The sequence below is a fragment of the Dipodomys merriami genome, unplaced genomic scaffold (genome assembly GCF_024711535.1).
Source record: "Dipodomys merriami isolate MVZ:Mamm:240054 unplaced genomic scaffold, mDipMer1.0.p SCAF_35, whole genome shotgun sequence".
In the NCBI taxonomy this organism is placed as follows: Eukaryota; Metazoa; Chordata; class Mammalia; order Rodentia; family Heteromyidae; genus Dipodomys; species Dipodomys merriami.
The window spans coordinates 15,778,595-15,793,860 of record NW_027205048.1 but is presented as its reverse complement, the minus strand read 5'-3'; the positions used below and the strand labels follow the sequence as shown (position 1 = coordinate 15,793,860).

At 51.2% G+C, this 15,266-nt stretch overlaps 1 protein-coding gene across 4 annotated transcripts in view; it reads right to left on the bottom strand.

Moving 5' to 3' along the window:
• The window catches only part of LOC138803983 (dedicator of cytokinesis protein 1-like), a 231,270-nt gene that overhangs the window by 143,147 nt on the left and 72,857 nt on the right, over positions 1 to 15,266 (bottom strand). For all 4 annotated transcript variants that reach the window (XM_069988292.1, XM_069988291.1, XM_069988289.1 and 1 more), the window contains exons 13-18: positions 9,972 to 10,097; positions 6,142 to 6,266; positions 5,045 to 5,143; positions 4,104 to 4,176; positions 2,307 to 2,410; positions 1,519 to 1,702 (exon numbers count right to left, since the gene is read on the bottom strand). In XM_069988292.1, coding sequence (XP_069844393.1) covers positions 1,519 to 1,702; positions 2,307 to 2,410; positions 4,104 to 4,176; positions 5,045 to 5,143; positions 6,142 to 6,266; positions 9,972 to 10,097 — 711 coding nt within the window. The remainder of the gene's footprint in view (positions 1 to 1,518; positions 1,703 to 2,306; positions 2,411 to 4,103; positions 4,177 to 5,044; positions 5,144 to 6,141; positions 6,267 to 9,971; positions 10,098 to 15,266) is intronic.

Below are 15,266 nucleotides of genomic sequence, written 5' to 3'. Positions count from 1 at the left end.
CATGTCCCCTGGGCACCAGCCTTGGAGACTCCTTGCGTTCTCCTCCCTAGCCCTCCTGCCTGCACAGATCCCACAACCCAGGCAAAGCTTTCCATCTTCCTAGTTTGCCTGAATCAATCCTGAAGTGTCCAAGCGTGTGCCTGGGCAGTGCTATCCAGGAGCACATGGAATGCCTGGTCTGGCTATATTTCCTTTAAGGTTACCCTCCTCCTGTTTTGCTTGAATCATTTCTGAAGTAACTATAGCCAAATGGCCTTAGAGCCTCTGTATGGAAATGGCACACAAACGGCCTCAAAGTGTCCACATCCAGATATGGCCAAATCATCCTAAATTGTCTGAGTGACTTATTGGTCAATTCTCTGCACAGTTCCCTCCCGAGATCCTGGTGGTAAGTGCTGCTGAGCATGTCTGAGGCTGAGACAGCAGACAGCCAGGCAGAGAAAGTTTGAAAAGCGTCTGAGGCAGGGTGCATATGCTCAAACCCTCGGGACACCAGCACCGCCCCTGCAGGGCCCAGGCCTCCAAATGATGGGCTTACTTTTGTCCTGCACTTATCCTATTAAAGCTCAAAGGATGCCTGCCTCTTGGCAAAGCCAAAATGCCTGTCATGATTGACGGACAGCCAAGGAGATGTAATTCTTGATAGCAACAGACATTAATAATCACAGTCCATATCGGTCAGTTAAGAGGAAAAAATTGGATTTTCAAGCTCAGTTTCAAGAGATCATAAAGTCACTCTGCACAGCTGTGATATGGCCACATTAGGGGATGCAATTTTTAAATGAAGGATCTGTGCAGAAGAGCCTCTGCCTCCTCCAGACAGAGTGACAGCAACAATGGCCCTGTGCTCTGAATATGAAGTGTTCTGCTGGACAGCCAAGTCCTCAGGGAGGACGCAAATGGTGGGATATGAACTTGGCCTGCCTAGGTGCCCCAGGTGTTAGCTGACCAGTGGCCTGCAAGTCAGGCTCAGGTTCATGTGCATGAATCGGCAAGGATGCCTCATCTCACACTACAAGGGGACAACAAAGTGTCAGGCAAATCCACTTGTTAAAAGAAAGATAACTGGTGTATTATCCCCAGGAGTAGCTAAGAAAGAAGACAGAAGGAGGGTAGGTACCTCAAATCCAAGTTATCTAATAGTCAGAAAGCCCTGGAAGCGGGCATGAAACCCAGGTCATAGGAAACAGGGTTCAGAGAACTCTTGTTCAAGGTCATTTCCAAGAGGAACACAGGGCTGGAATGCCAAAGTACTTTCCAGTGGCTGAAGAGCACTGTAAAGAAACCCATTGCTCTGACTTCCTGTCAAGCTAATCCTTCTATGAAAATAGGAGTGTGAATCTTAAATGACGATGGATACCACTGCCTCTCTTCTAGCCCAGGTTGTGATCCTCATCACAACCACAACAGAACAAAGGATGCACATGACACCTACAGAATTCTCCACCCAGCAGCAGCTGAGAATGGGGCTGAGAGGAAGGAATCCCAAGGAGAATGGGTTTCTACTGGCCAGCTCACCGTTCTGGGTCAGCTTGGTGGAGCACACGAGTGTGGAGATCTGGAAGGAATCTTTGCTGATGGTGCAGCTCCCGAGGCTCTGCATGCTCTTGCCTGTGGCCGAGTGGCCCTTCTCCTCCAGCTCAGCTTTGGTGGAGGGCAGACTCAGGTAAGTCGCTGCGTCCTCCAGCTTCTTGGCTTCAGCCTGTAGGTTTAGGTAATGTGTCACACCTGACCCACACACAGCAAGACATCACTTTCCCAAGCTGTGTTATCCTTGATCCTTTTCACTCTTAACGCTGCTCTTCATGGCCAGCCCCACAGTGTTTTAGGGTGTTTTGTTTTGTTTTGGTGCCAGTACTAGGACTTTAACTCAGGACCTGGGCTCTGTCCCTTAGCTTTATTTGCTCAAGGTGAGTGCTCTACAGTTGAGCTACAGTTCCTCTTCTGGCTTTTGGTTGGTTAACTGGAGGTAAGAGTCTCATGGACCTTTCTGCCTGGGATGGCTTTAAACCAGAATCCTCATACCCCAGTCTCCTAAGTAGCGAGGATTACAGGTGTGAGCCACTAAACACCCAGCTTCCACAACGTGTCCTCACCATTTCCCTTATTTCTGGCAGGTTGAATCATGCTCTCAGCCTTTTTGCACAGCACTCTCTTCTCTCAATACGAACAGCAACAGGGTTGGTCACCATCAATGTCCACTTAGATAATTAAAGGTAGCTACATGGCAGCTTTCTCACGGTGATGGGAAAGGTAGTTCAGGGAGCCCAAAAAAGCCTCGATACTGTAGCGGTGACAAGACCTACCTTGTAGACAATAAGGTCATGTTCCCCGTCCCTCAGAGTTGTCCCGTCATATCGCATCAGTTTCACAAATGCTAGCGCAAATATCTTCTCAGACTTATCTTTAGCTGCAATGAGAATCAGTAATCGCCTTCAATATGGTCATGACAAAATAACATTATAAAGTGCCACAACAGCTACTTTCATGAAAATAACTCCAAACCTATACTGACAGATGTTAAGGTCCGTCGAATGGTGTGGAGACATGGGAGATGGGAACACAGGAGGACCTGGAAGAAGTCTCAGCCCTTCCCCCACTGGCCAGCTTCGGCTGGAGGGTGAAAGGTGGCTCCTGTTTGGACCTGCCCTGGCCAGGGCAGGTCCCTTGCCTGACCCTGGGCGTCTACAGTCAGGCCTGGCTGGAGAGGTCCCCCACAGCCACCCTCAGTGACTAATAGCTCAGAATCTCATCAGCAGCCAACTTTCCATGCTTAACATTTCAGAGCCTCCCCTGGCTGCAGCCTGGGAAACTTTGTTAATTATGCAAATGTGTCTGTCTACAATGAGTGCTTAAGTTTGACGGGAAAAACAAGGATTTTGAAATTTAGAATGCAAGAGAAGGTATTCCTTTGCCCCTGTGTAATTTATTAATTAAAGAGAATGAGCTTGTTAGAGGGGGAAAGCATGGTGGTAAGGCAGTCCTCAGAGGAGTCTAGAGCTCTCTGCCCCCATCCTGCCTCCCTGGGCCTGGGAGGGAGCCCTCTGGTGCAGTCTTCCGGGTGAACCCTAGCTCAACCTCCAGCAGGCCCCTGGTCCCAAAGGACTTGCTTGTGCCTAGCCTCACCTCAGCCCAGGTCTAGCCGACCCCACACCCAGTCCTGCTGTGTCGCTGTGCAAGCGTCTGTTCAGAGATGCCCCTTTCACGGGAGCCTGGTGTGGCCACACCACACCTCTGGGAGCTCATGCTTTGCCCTTCACTATTTACACTTTGCAGAATCTCAGGCAGCAGAGGACCAGAAGAGGCTCATGCGGACGCCCGCAGGAGGACAGAGCCAGCAACTGGTCATGTCTGTCACCCCTGTGGCCTCGTTGGGTCCACCCAGACCACTCTATTCCTCTGATCCTGTCCAGCACACAACTAGAGTCAATATCACTACAATTTATTTTCCCAAGACAGTTCCAAGCCAAGACAAACCACAAGGGGCAGGGACAGAGTGAGTCTTCCTTCTCTAATCTCATCTGTTGGGTCTAACTAACGCTGCACACAGTGCTCAGACTCGGCAGCAAATAGCACAGAAAGTGACGGATTCAACACATGTGATCCATAATAAATTCTCTTGGAAGGTGAGTGGTGTGGACACTAGCTCCTTCCTCCCCTGTCCGGGCCTCAGTCAAATTCTCACAGCTGGAACTGCTCGGCTGAGCTCCCCTCACCACGGGCCACCAAGAAAGATGAAGAGGTTCCACATCCTCCTCTCCAAGACAGACAACACTAGGAGCCCAAAGGAGTTTGGTGAGTGCAGGCAACTTTTCTAAATGCAAAAGAGAGGGGACCCCAACGATGAGAAAGGAGCAGCCGTGTTCCCTATTCCACAAAGAAGGGCAAGACGAAGAAATCAGAGGTCTTCTGAGGTCCGAGGACATTCCCAAGATCAGGTTCAAGTTCGAGACCATGCCGTACATGACAGTCACACCTCAGAGCCACCCAAAACATGTGCAGGCAGCTGAGCGCCCCTCCCCATCCCTTCCTTCTATATCCCAGCCCCCACCCCCCCCACCCCCGTGGCAAAAAACTAAAAGATGACATGTTCCGCTACTCACAGTCCTGGGATGACCTATGGCGGAAGGTGAATCGAAGGTGACTTCGGTTAACGTCCTCGATGGGGATGGCCACCTAGAAGAACAGAGAGGAAATCCAAGCTCATTCCCCAGCTTTGTGCAGCTGACACACCAGGTCTAAGTGTGAACACTTCCACACTGGATATCTAATTCCCTATATGGTTTTTCCAAAGTCAAAATGACTCTGTGTACAAGATTCCAAACCAGATGTCAGACGGCTGGATTTTTCTCTTTTAATGTGCACATCCTTACTATAAAGATTCTCTTTTTGAAACTTGGCACCTTTGTTGTGAGCCCCAACACACTTTCAGCAAGAAAGCTTTTTCGTGATCACATTAGGGAAAAGGAAAAGACCTCCCAGGTGCTGTCTGTAAGCAAGGATGGTCCTTAATACTGACACCTAACATGTGTACTCCAGAGCCAATCTCTAGCCTAGTTTTCAAAGACTCAAGCTCTCGGGAAGGGGGAGGGGGAGGCATGGACTCTGGGGTTGCCATGGTACAGGCAGCATGCCGCGGAGCTCTCAGCATGCTGCACAAACACAATGCATGGGAACGCACAGGAATCCTCTCCTGGTGGTGATCTCCACAGGCTGGAGTCCCTGTTTCGTCACATTTGGTATAACAGGCAGCAGGCTACATGTAGAACAGATCCAAGGAGAGAAAGACAATAGCTATCTTTAAGACATTCTGTTATTCCCCATGAAAGTGCTATTTTTGTGGCTAAAAGAAGATGAGGGCAAATACATTCCAAGAAATGCCAATGTGGTCCCTTGGCAAAACCAAATGATTTTTTTGGCCACCACTGGGCCTCCTGTTATGTCACCAAGCGACTCCTGGGACTAGCAGAGAGGTTTGCTTTCCTTGCAATACAGTGAACGGTTCATCATCAGTCCAGGTGATAAACGATCATGAAAATTATACCTTAACGGTCTCAAACCAGCGCGGCTGCTTCACTTGGTAGTAAATCACAGATTTGTACTCCGAGATCGCCTCATCACCAGCACCAGGGAAAATCACATGCTTAAAGAAAAAAGTAGAGTCACCTAAGACCTCCCAAACCTACACATGGCACATGTCTCCCCCTGCACACCCCACTACAGCCTGCAGGAAAAGGAGCAGAGCCCCCCACAGTCGTCAGTAAACCATCACCACAGAAAGGAGCCAGCCTCTAGCTAGTCTCAGATACAGGAGACACTGATGGCTTAAGATGGGGGAAGAAGCTGTCCTCTGTCCCTCTCCTCTTACCATCCCAGTCACTTTCACACCAGGACCCATAGTCAGTTGCTTCATTCACTAGGCAGGTCTAGGATTAGGAGCTGCCCATCAAACAGAGGGCGCGACCCTCCCCCGACTCCCCAAAGCCATGGAGGGCGTCCACTAGACTCCTAACGAAGCCACACTGGTGAAGGCACAGAGGGAAGGGAGGCAGCCCCCTGCTCCCAGGGAGACGGCAGGCAGTGACAACGACAAAATCAGTCACCAAAAACCGATGCCAACACTGCTCCACACAGTAAGACACAAGCTTCAACCTCTGCTCAACAGCCCCAATTCCCAGGACACCACAGGGCACCTCAGGCCACAGCCCAAGAAATGGGGTGGCCACAGGGGGCGCTCAAGGTCTCAGAGCAGGCTGTAGGGATCAGAAGCCCAGATTTCAACCTCAAGTCCTCCTCTGATTTGCTCTCTGGCCCTGGGGAAATCGCTTCTTTCTCATGATCTCCTTGTCAGTCAAGTGGTAATGAAAATGGTATCTGTATTTGCAGACAACAACTAGGCCTTGTAGCCCTTGGGATTATGCCAGCAAAAGTCACTTCCTGATAAGGTTGGGCAAAGAAGGTGGTCAAAAGCCAAGGGCTCTCTGGAGACAGGCTGGTGGCAGGACCCAGAGGACAGGAAGGCAAGCTGAGGAAAAGGAGGAGACAGCCAATGCTTATCCAGGAAACAGGATTACAAGGCCTGTGGAGAATGCCTCCGGTTCTACAGCAGAGCCCAAGCAGACACTTCCAAAGCAGACATACCTCCAGTCGCTTCCCATCTTCATCATAGACAGACACCGTCACCTCCACGTTCTTCGCTGTTGTTTTGTTGCCTTTATCAAAATCTCCTTGCACTAATGTTACATAGATATCATTTCGAACATCACCTACGGGGTTGGGGGGAGAATTAAGCCTTTTACTATCAATCCATTATTTCTAGTGAAACCACAAATTGTACAAGATTGTCTAAGGGGCTACCAATCCTAGCAGAATATTATAAATAACTCCATTTGATGACTGCAAAGTATTTTTTTGGGGGGGGGAGGGTCCGGTTGTGGGCCTGAACTCTGGGCTTGGGTGCTGTCCCTCAGCTCTTCAGCTCAAGGCTAGCACTCTACCACTAGAGCCACAGCACCACTTCTGGCTTTTTTTTTTCTGCTTATATGGTACTGAGGAATCGAACCCAGGGCCTCATGCATGCAAGGCAAGCGCTCTACCACTGAGCCACCTTCCCAGCCCATCTGTGAAATATTTCCTACGAAACAATCTCAGCAATTTGAATCATCATCATTAGAAGACTTGCTAGAAAGAGAAAACATTTAAAAGCCCAAAATTTTCTCACTGTACTGCACAGGATTTTCTTCTCTGTGCCTCAGCAACAAGCCAATGCCCAGAACATCCACAGTGCTACTGACGGAGACACAGAGACTGAGTCCCCATGAGCACCGATGGCATGGCAACCAACATTACCACCCTGTCTGATTCTGCTGGCTGAGGTCACCTGACTCCTTGGGAGCCACACCAGGCAACAGCATAGATCAACTGCAATCTTCTTCTTCTCCTTCTTCTTTTTTCCAGAGCTGAGGACAGAACCCAGGGCCGTGCACTTGCCAGGCAAGGGCTCTTCCACTGAGCTAAATCCCCAACCCCAAATGCATTCTTCTAAATGCAGGATTCCAAAACGGAACTAAAAGGTGGATTAAGAGAACTGCAAGCCTACGATGAGGAACAAGAATGAGTCGTAGGAAAAACTTTCTGCATGTTCTTATCATGGTATAACAAGTAGCTATGAGGATCCTGGATGAGTATCACAGAGAAAAGATAGCAAAACAGAGCTATGCTCTGTGTGTGTGAGTGTGTGTGTGTGTGTGTGTGTGTGTGTGTGTGTGCGTGTGCGTGTGGGTGTGCGTGTGCGTGTGCGTGTGCGTGCGTGCGTGCGTGCGTGCGTGCGTGCGTGCGTGTGTGTGTGTGTGTGTGTGTATACATTGGTGCATTGGTACTGAAGCTTGAACTCAGGTCCTCATACTCTCACTTGACTTTTTCTCCTCAAGCCTGATGCTCTCTGTCACTTGAGCCACAGCTCCACTTCCAGCTTTCTGGAGATAAGAGTCTATCAATTTTCTTGCCTGGGTTGGCTTCAAACCACGATCCTCAGATCTCAGCCTCCTAAGTCCTTAGGATTACAGGCGTGAGTCACCACAGCCTAGACTAGGTCTGTGCATTGTAAAGTAAGATAGGCCTTTAATTGTGGTGGGAAAAATTAAATCAAATGAACTCAACTCTTTTTCCTACTGAGAACATGTGAGGCCCCCAGTAATGGTCCGACTGGGAAAACTTCACAAGCTTCGTTAGCAACATGATTTAGAGGAAGCATCACTGGCTGTGACTACTTCTCCACCTCCTGCCTGGTTTGGCCTCCTATAACCCGGCTCCTTCCTCTTTCTGGGTCCTCCACCTCCTCTGACCCCTACCTGCCCCCCAGCTGGTGCTGAACTGCTCCACACAAATCATCAAGGTCTCTCAAGAGCAGCCAGGGACAATCTTGCACTGACTAGAGAGCCAGGGTTTTTCTTCAGGAAAACAAGCCTTTCTTTGTTTTCTTGTGTTTTCTTCTGCTTCTTTTTCCTTAACTGCTCCATTTTGGCTTTTAATGTATCCAACTATTAACTTAAGCTTCCATTTAAAAGTCATTATTGTAATAGTCCCAGTGGGTTCTCCCACAGCCACAGAGTGGCTGCTAGAAATCATGGCTCCAAGTGCAGTACTGTCCAAAAGAGAAATTAGGGAGGATGTACCAGCTGGGGAGCAGGAGGCAAGGCTACCTGTCCAAGACCCACCACTCACCAGCTGGGTGACCTTGCACGGAGTACGACTAACTTCAGACTAAGATCTCTATCATAGCACAAAAAACAAAACAACAACAACAACAAAAACACAGTCATCTATTCAGAGGCAGCAGCAGCCTCTTAAAGACCAGCCTGAGAAGTGACAGGGTCTGGGGGCAGCAATCGACTGGTTCTCTGGGGCCACCCCAGAAGATCCTATGTACAGAAGGTAAACCCCAGAGGTGGGCATCCCAAAAACCCTCAGCAAACGCCTCCTCCAGAGGCAGGGCTCCCATCTCAGGAGGAAGGAAGGGGAAACAGCTGAGGGTAGAGGCCAGCATCCGACCCAGGTGACCCAGGTGTCAGGACCCTTCTGAAGGACTCTAGGATGACAGTGGGTGGAGGGGGAGGAGCAAACACAGTGCCGTGGCCAGTTCCACCACTGGGTGATGGAGATGGAAGAGCAGACAGGGCAACTGCCCAGGATAAGCCAGTCTAACTGCAGAAAGGCACTAAAAAACATTCCCGCTGCCTCCAGTACCCACACACTGGCCAGTGATAACTCAGCCAACAGCGAAGAGCGATAGCTCACTCCAGCTACAAGCCCTCTCTAAGGAACCCCTTAGCACATGGAACTTCCCAGAACAGCAGTCAGCATGCTTTCCCCACAAGTCTGTCAACGGTAAAGAAAGCCTTCATCAGCATATACGGGAAGTTTCCTGGGCTTCCCTTTGGACATAAGGACATCCTAAGGCCCCCAAATAAATGCACATCATCAACTTCAGCTGAATTTGCTTCTCAAGTCCAAGTGCACACAGAAAGTCCACAAATTAGTCCACTTCCATCAACAAGTCTGCATTAACTTCCTAATTACAAACTCATCACAGGAGAGCAATAGCTGTCCCACAACGCCACTGGAGGCCAGCTGTCCTGCTTTCTCGGTACGGGTGAGCCTCGGTGCCATCCACTCTGATTTCCAATGTTTGCTGAAAGGATTTAGCAGACATGGTCTTCAATAACCCAAAATGGTTCTGAGAGTCAAGAGCAGTGGAAAGCAGGAGACCCACAAATATGTGAGTTTCAGATGGACAATGCCTCTTAGTACATGTGAACAGGGGAGGCCTGCAAAAGGAGGCCGCACGCGACTGCCCAGTATGGGCTGGCCTGGCCCCACTTCCACTGCTCATTGCCCAGTGACTCTAGGCTGTGGTTGCATTTTGATGGGAATTAGCTCAATGTGAACTTGTAGGGGTCCAAGAACCTTATGTGGGTCAACTGTTCACACACCAAAAAGTATCATTCGGATACATAGGACAAATGTGATCACGATTCCAAGATCGGAGAACCAAGTGAGACTGTAAATGTGAATGTTATCGGGAAATCAGAAACGACTGTGAAATGTAAGAGAAGAATGTGAAAGAATCCCAAATCATGTTACTCTGTCCAGACAAAAGCCAGCAGTGGTGAGGACCTGTGTAAGCATTTAGATGTATTGTCTTCTAATCCTGCCCACATCCTGTGGTGGCCTCATCTTGATTCACCTCCTTCTACTCAGACATCTGTGCAGTATCTGTGCCAACCACAAGACACCTGAGTCGGGCAGGGGCTAATTCTGTAAGATCCAGTGACTGACATGCCCTCACCACACTGGGCACAGCCCCTGACCTCTAACTTAACTCACAGCCACACTGGGGCTTACCTGTCACAAGCCATAAGCCACGCCACACCCAAACCATCACCTGAAGCCCTGAAGCAGCCAGCCCTTACCAGGCATGATGATCTCCGGGAAGCCCGTCTTGCGAGCCACGGCAGTGGTCCTGTCCACCAGATGAGGAAACTCCTTCCGAATCTGATGTACATCTCCAGGAAGCAATTTCAATGTTACCCACAAACCTGGAAGGACAGAACACTCCTGGTCACACTGTATCTTAAGACAGTTCTAGAAGTTTTCACAAAAGCAATTTTGGAAAAGGAACAACTTCGAATTCATGTTCAACACCAGAGCTGAAACATACAGCCAGAAGCCCAGGCAAAAATGAGCTGCTGGGGTTAGCTGGGAAACAGACCTTGCCCAGGAGGGAGGAACAGATAGAGGGGTCCACACACAGAGCGTCTGCACAGCCCTTTTGAGCTGACAGACAGTCAGGATGCATCAGAAGGTGGCGTTTATCTGGGATAGACAAAGAGACTGACATTCTCCTGTATGCCCGAAAGCAAAGGGCAGGGAGGAGTCAGCGGTGAACAGTTTTCTTCAAGAACACAGGGGGTCTCATGCTGCCAAAGCACAGCACCCTGCCTAGGTGAGCAGCAGAACGTGGAGGGTTGTGCCAGAGACAACGCAGCCCGCAGAGCGAACCCTCCATGCTACATCAACAGAGCAGGCCTGCTGAGACTCACTTCTTCCAGCCTAGTAAGGAAGACATGGAAGACTTCCTGGAGCAAGTGTGGTGTGGTGAATGCAGTGCCCCCAGGCCAGGAGGCCAGGGAGCAGAGGCCACAGGCTCTGTGGTTAGATTAGCATGTGCGCTCAGCTCTCAGGGGACGGGGACAAAGCACACGCCAGCAATGAATGCATCAAGGGCAGGAGACAAAGCCAGTGCCCGGCGGGGCCAGCTGCATTCAAGCACAATGGCTCTGCTCGCGTGCAAAGAGTGCCAGTGTTGTCTGGCACGTGGCAGACAGGGCCGCGGGGCCCGGCCTGCTCCGCACAGCTCGGTGAACGTATCACAGCATCTGTGCCAGGCTGCGTCTGCGTGTGCCTGCATACATCCGTGTGTTCGTGTGGCTTTGTGTGTTACTGTGTGTGTCCCTATGTGCTTCTGTGTATGAACACAGGTGTGTCTACATATATGGCTGTATCTCTGTGACTGCAGACGTGTGCAGCTATTCACGTTCTGGATGCTTCCAAAGAGCAAGGGGCCTATCTCTCCTATTGCTTAGCTCAGCACCCTGCAGTCTGGAGAAGGAAAAATGAGATAAATATCCAAAGCCTTGTCCACCATAGCTTGTATTCTAAGTGGGCCTGGAAGCTGTTCCACGGGCACACGCGGAGCCCCAGGCCAGCTGCCCACTGGCTTCACCCCGGAGTCCAGCTCGCGGTCCTGGAACAGCTCCCCTGGAGAATCTGTCCCCTTACAAAGATGAGCATCACTTGTGACTGAGAAAAAAATCACTGATGACTCCTTATCCTGCGAGTTGGGGAAATCCCATCCTGCTATGAGGGAGCCTCCTAGCTTCTCCGAATTGCCTACAGAGTACCTACTATGTGCCAGGCCCTCCCTGCACACTGAATACACGGATGGGAGTGGCTGTTGCCACACCAGACTTAGGATCATCATAGGAACCCCATGCTAACTCCCAGTCCCTCGACACGCACACGTGGAAGAGCTGTCCTGAAGGGCACAGTGGGCTCATCCCCACCTACGCTCTCCTCTGAGCACACGAGGGCGGGGGTCTGCGGGCCACAAGAAATGAAACTCCAGTGGCTGCATCGGGAGGCTATCAGGACCCACCTGAGAGGAGGGGGGAGGTCCCAAGGAGGGCTTAGGAGCGAGGCCCAGGTCTGCCCCTGACTCCACGTGGCAGCACGGGAGCAGTAAGTGGGAATGGACAGGGAGAGCCGTGCGGCAGCCCCAGGGGAATCTACACTCAACTGTGAGAAGGGTGGACAAGAATCCAACCTTCGGGTTAACATGCAGAACTGGAAGAAAGGCCGGGGAAGGAGGGAGACTCTCAGAGAGGGTTCCTATTGGAATGCACCAGGGCAGGGGAAAAGAAGAGGGTCCTGCAGTATGTATAAAAGCTCTCCTTCCCTCCCCCCTCCCCCCTCCCCCCTCCCCTCTCCCCCCCTCCCCCCTCCCCTCTCCCCTCTCCCCTCTCCCCTCTCTCTCTCTCTCTCTCTCTCTCTCTCTCTCTCTCTCTCTCTCTCTCTCTCTCTCTCTCTCTCTCTCTCTCTCTCTCTCTCTCTCTCTCTCTAAGTTCACACCAGGAAGGAGAAGCCAGAGAAATGAGAGAAGGGCTGGAAGGGAGGCGTCCATGCGGCCCAGGTGCCAGCTGCTCCCACAGGAAAGGGAGTTTGGAGCAGGCCAGGCACTGAGCACTCAAGATGTCACCCAGGCCTTAGCAGGAGCCACCTTAGTGCAGGGCAGGGTAGACAAGGTGAGAGAAGGAAAAGAGGCTCTCAGGATCTGCACGTCAAGTGCTGGCCAAGAAAGTGAGTGCCTCAGCACGCCACGCTCCATCTCCTCACCCAGACAAGGGGCCCCTTTTTCTAGTTCACACACAGCAGCAGCTGAATGGAGGTCTGGCCACGGCCTCCCCCTGTCTCCTGGCTCTGCGTAGTTGTTAATAACTGAAAATCCTGTCCTCTCTTTCCTGACAAAGACCAGCTCACTCAAATATCTGCATTCTTTAACTGGAATATTAGTGACAGCATCCATTGTGCTACAACACAATTTAAATATAGAGACTAAATTTTCCTGATGACAATGAGTTTAAAACATTCTCCTCACAGGAGAAAATGAGACCAATTTTCTCCAAAGAACGTAAGTAGGTTTCTAGGTGACATCTGCTTAGCTAGAACATCTAAAAACAAGAAGGCTGGGTGTTCATGACATCACAAACATGGAAGATGTCACGGGGCTGCGGGCTCACGGCCCCCGTCGATACCCGTGTACCTGCAGCTCACAAGTGAGAATAATTTGGATCAAATATAAAAGACTTACAAGACTGAGGGATGGATCCCCAACACTGAAAACTAAATGAAGAGGCACACATCGCAGCAAGGTAACTAGTGGATACAAACCTAGAATAGGAATAGGCCAAGGTTTGGAGCAAATGCAGACAGACAGGCAGCAGGTAGAAAGGCAGAGTACTTCCTCCCTCTCTTCAGCCCAGGTGTTCTCCAATGGCCAAGCAAGCATTGGCACAAGCCTGACACGTGAGGACGGGAAAGCTGGAGCCCCAGGGAAGCCTGCAACCCGCCCCCAGTAACTGCAACCCAAACTCCAGGGTCCTATCTTCCATCGCTTCCTGTGGAATGGCCTGGATTCTGCTCCGGCAGGAGCCATGAACTAAGGTTCAGGATGGAGGCAGAATTGGTTAGGGATGTTGCCCAGGGCACTGTGAGTCAGTGACCGGAAACTACTCCCCCTTCCCAGGAGTCCAAGGCACCAGCTGGGCACCGGTGTCATCATGCTCCAGAGCATAGCTGTGCCTCTGACAGAGGCAGACTTCTGTCCTCCCCTGGGGGTAGTGTCCTGCTGGCCTGACACAGTCCCCTTCTGCTTGTTTATAAACCCATGTTCGCCAAAACGCTGAGAACACTGCAAGAACAACCCATATCCATGCAGTGCAAGGGGGGGGGGGGGGGGAGTGTCTGTTCCAGGGCTGAGGGGCCCGCTAGGGCCCTGGCTCACTGGCTCTCAGCCTGGAGAATGGCACCAATATAAACTCAGACCTGAGGCCACCAGGTAGCCAGGGAGGGCTGAATTTAGAAGAGGACGGGACCTGTGTGGGTTTACATGTGCTCTGTGATCGACCCCATCCCAGGGACTCAGTGCTTAGATGGCTATTCTGCTATTGCTGGCCTAGGAAGGGGGTGGTTTATACCAGCTAAGGGTCCCTACAGAGCCCTTGGAGGGCCCATTGTCCAGAATATTCTTCCAACTCAATTAGTACTCTCCTGAGGACAAAGGGGGAATGGATGGAGAGGCGGTTTGAGGAAAGCCTGGGGACTGGGATCGGGGGCTGGTAAGTGGGTTTTCCTAGACCTCATAAGCCAGGCTAGCATCAAAGCTCTGAAGCTGACTCCCCATTGGTTGGGCAGGAGGGGGCCTCCATAATCAGTTGTTTTCTGGCAGCCTCCTGGCCAGCCCCGTGCCAGGCCTGGGGTGAATGATCCATTAGTTCTGCCTGTGGAAGGTCAGCTGCTGAGAACTTGTCAGTGTGGGATTGAAAACAATGAAGGTGTCAGATTGGGAGTGGGAGGGGAGAAAGCCTGTCCATGACAGAACGGCAGAGAAGCCACCTTCCTGAGAGACAGAGGGACAAATCAGAAGACAGCGGGCCAGTGATTAGCACACCTCACGGGTGAGGACAAACAGGGACAGAGGCACGTGCTGGGGATCGGATGGGAAGAGCTATGGCTGCAGAGTGAGCAGGGGACGGGAGCAGGCAAGCTACAAATGGCCAGGGAAAAAGGAGCCTCGCACAAGCTGTCTGGAGCTGTAGAACGGTCCCTTGGAACAGGGCACAAACCATGTCTCATCTGCCCAAAAGACACTTCCTGTAGGATCCCAAGCTGCTATACCCCACTCTGTCCCTTTCACCAGGAAGCCGGGGGGGGGGAGGGGGAGTGTGGAGGGGCGTCACCCTGGTCCCTAATAGCAGTTAGTTCTATCCCAGAGGGGTAACGAGAGAGAAGGGAGAACTGGTAGGTGGCAGATATAGCATATGGCAGATAACATGTGGCCCACCACCTTCCCATAGTGCCTCAGGCTCCTCCTCAAATGTTTCTTCTTCCCATAATGCTGAGTTCCCTCACAAATGCCTCTTCCCATAATGCCCTCAGTGTCTGCTCAACCAGTAGAGAGAGTCATGATGTCCTGTCAAATGCACAAGCCAGCAACTGACCGGCACAAAGCCCGGGGAGGAGGTTTGAGAGACCATACTGTAATGGCAGCCTGCTCCCAAAACTCCACTGGACTCATCCTTGGGCCCCTCTCCAGATGAGTGGAGAGTCTCACTACTTCCTTTGATGGCTTTCTTTTCACTTTGACATAAACTTATTGTTTACTTTTTAAAAGGTAAGGAGAGGAGAGGAGATGACTGAGGAAGACGGCTCAGCTCTGGGGTCTTCCCAGAGATCCAATCGTGTCTTGTTCAGTCTGCAGCTCTCCCTGCAGCCCAAGCTGCCTCTCAGTAACCCTTACAAAGGCAATCAGTGAGGAAGCCACACTTGCTGTCCACAGGGGACCACTGTGACACACCCTCCCCGCGGTGACTGCCACCCACATTCGACTGAAAGTCCAGCCGGCCAGCCAGCCAGCCAGCCAGCACCCC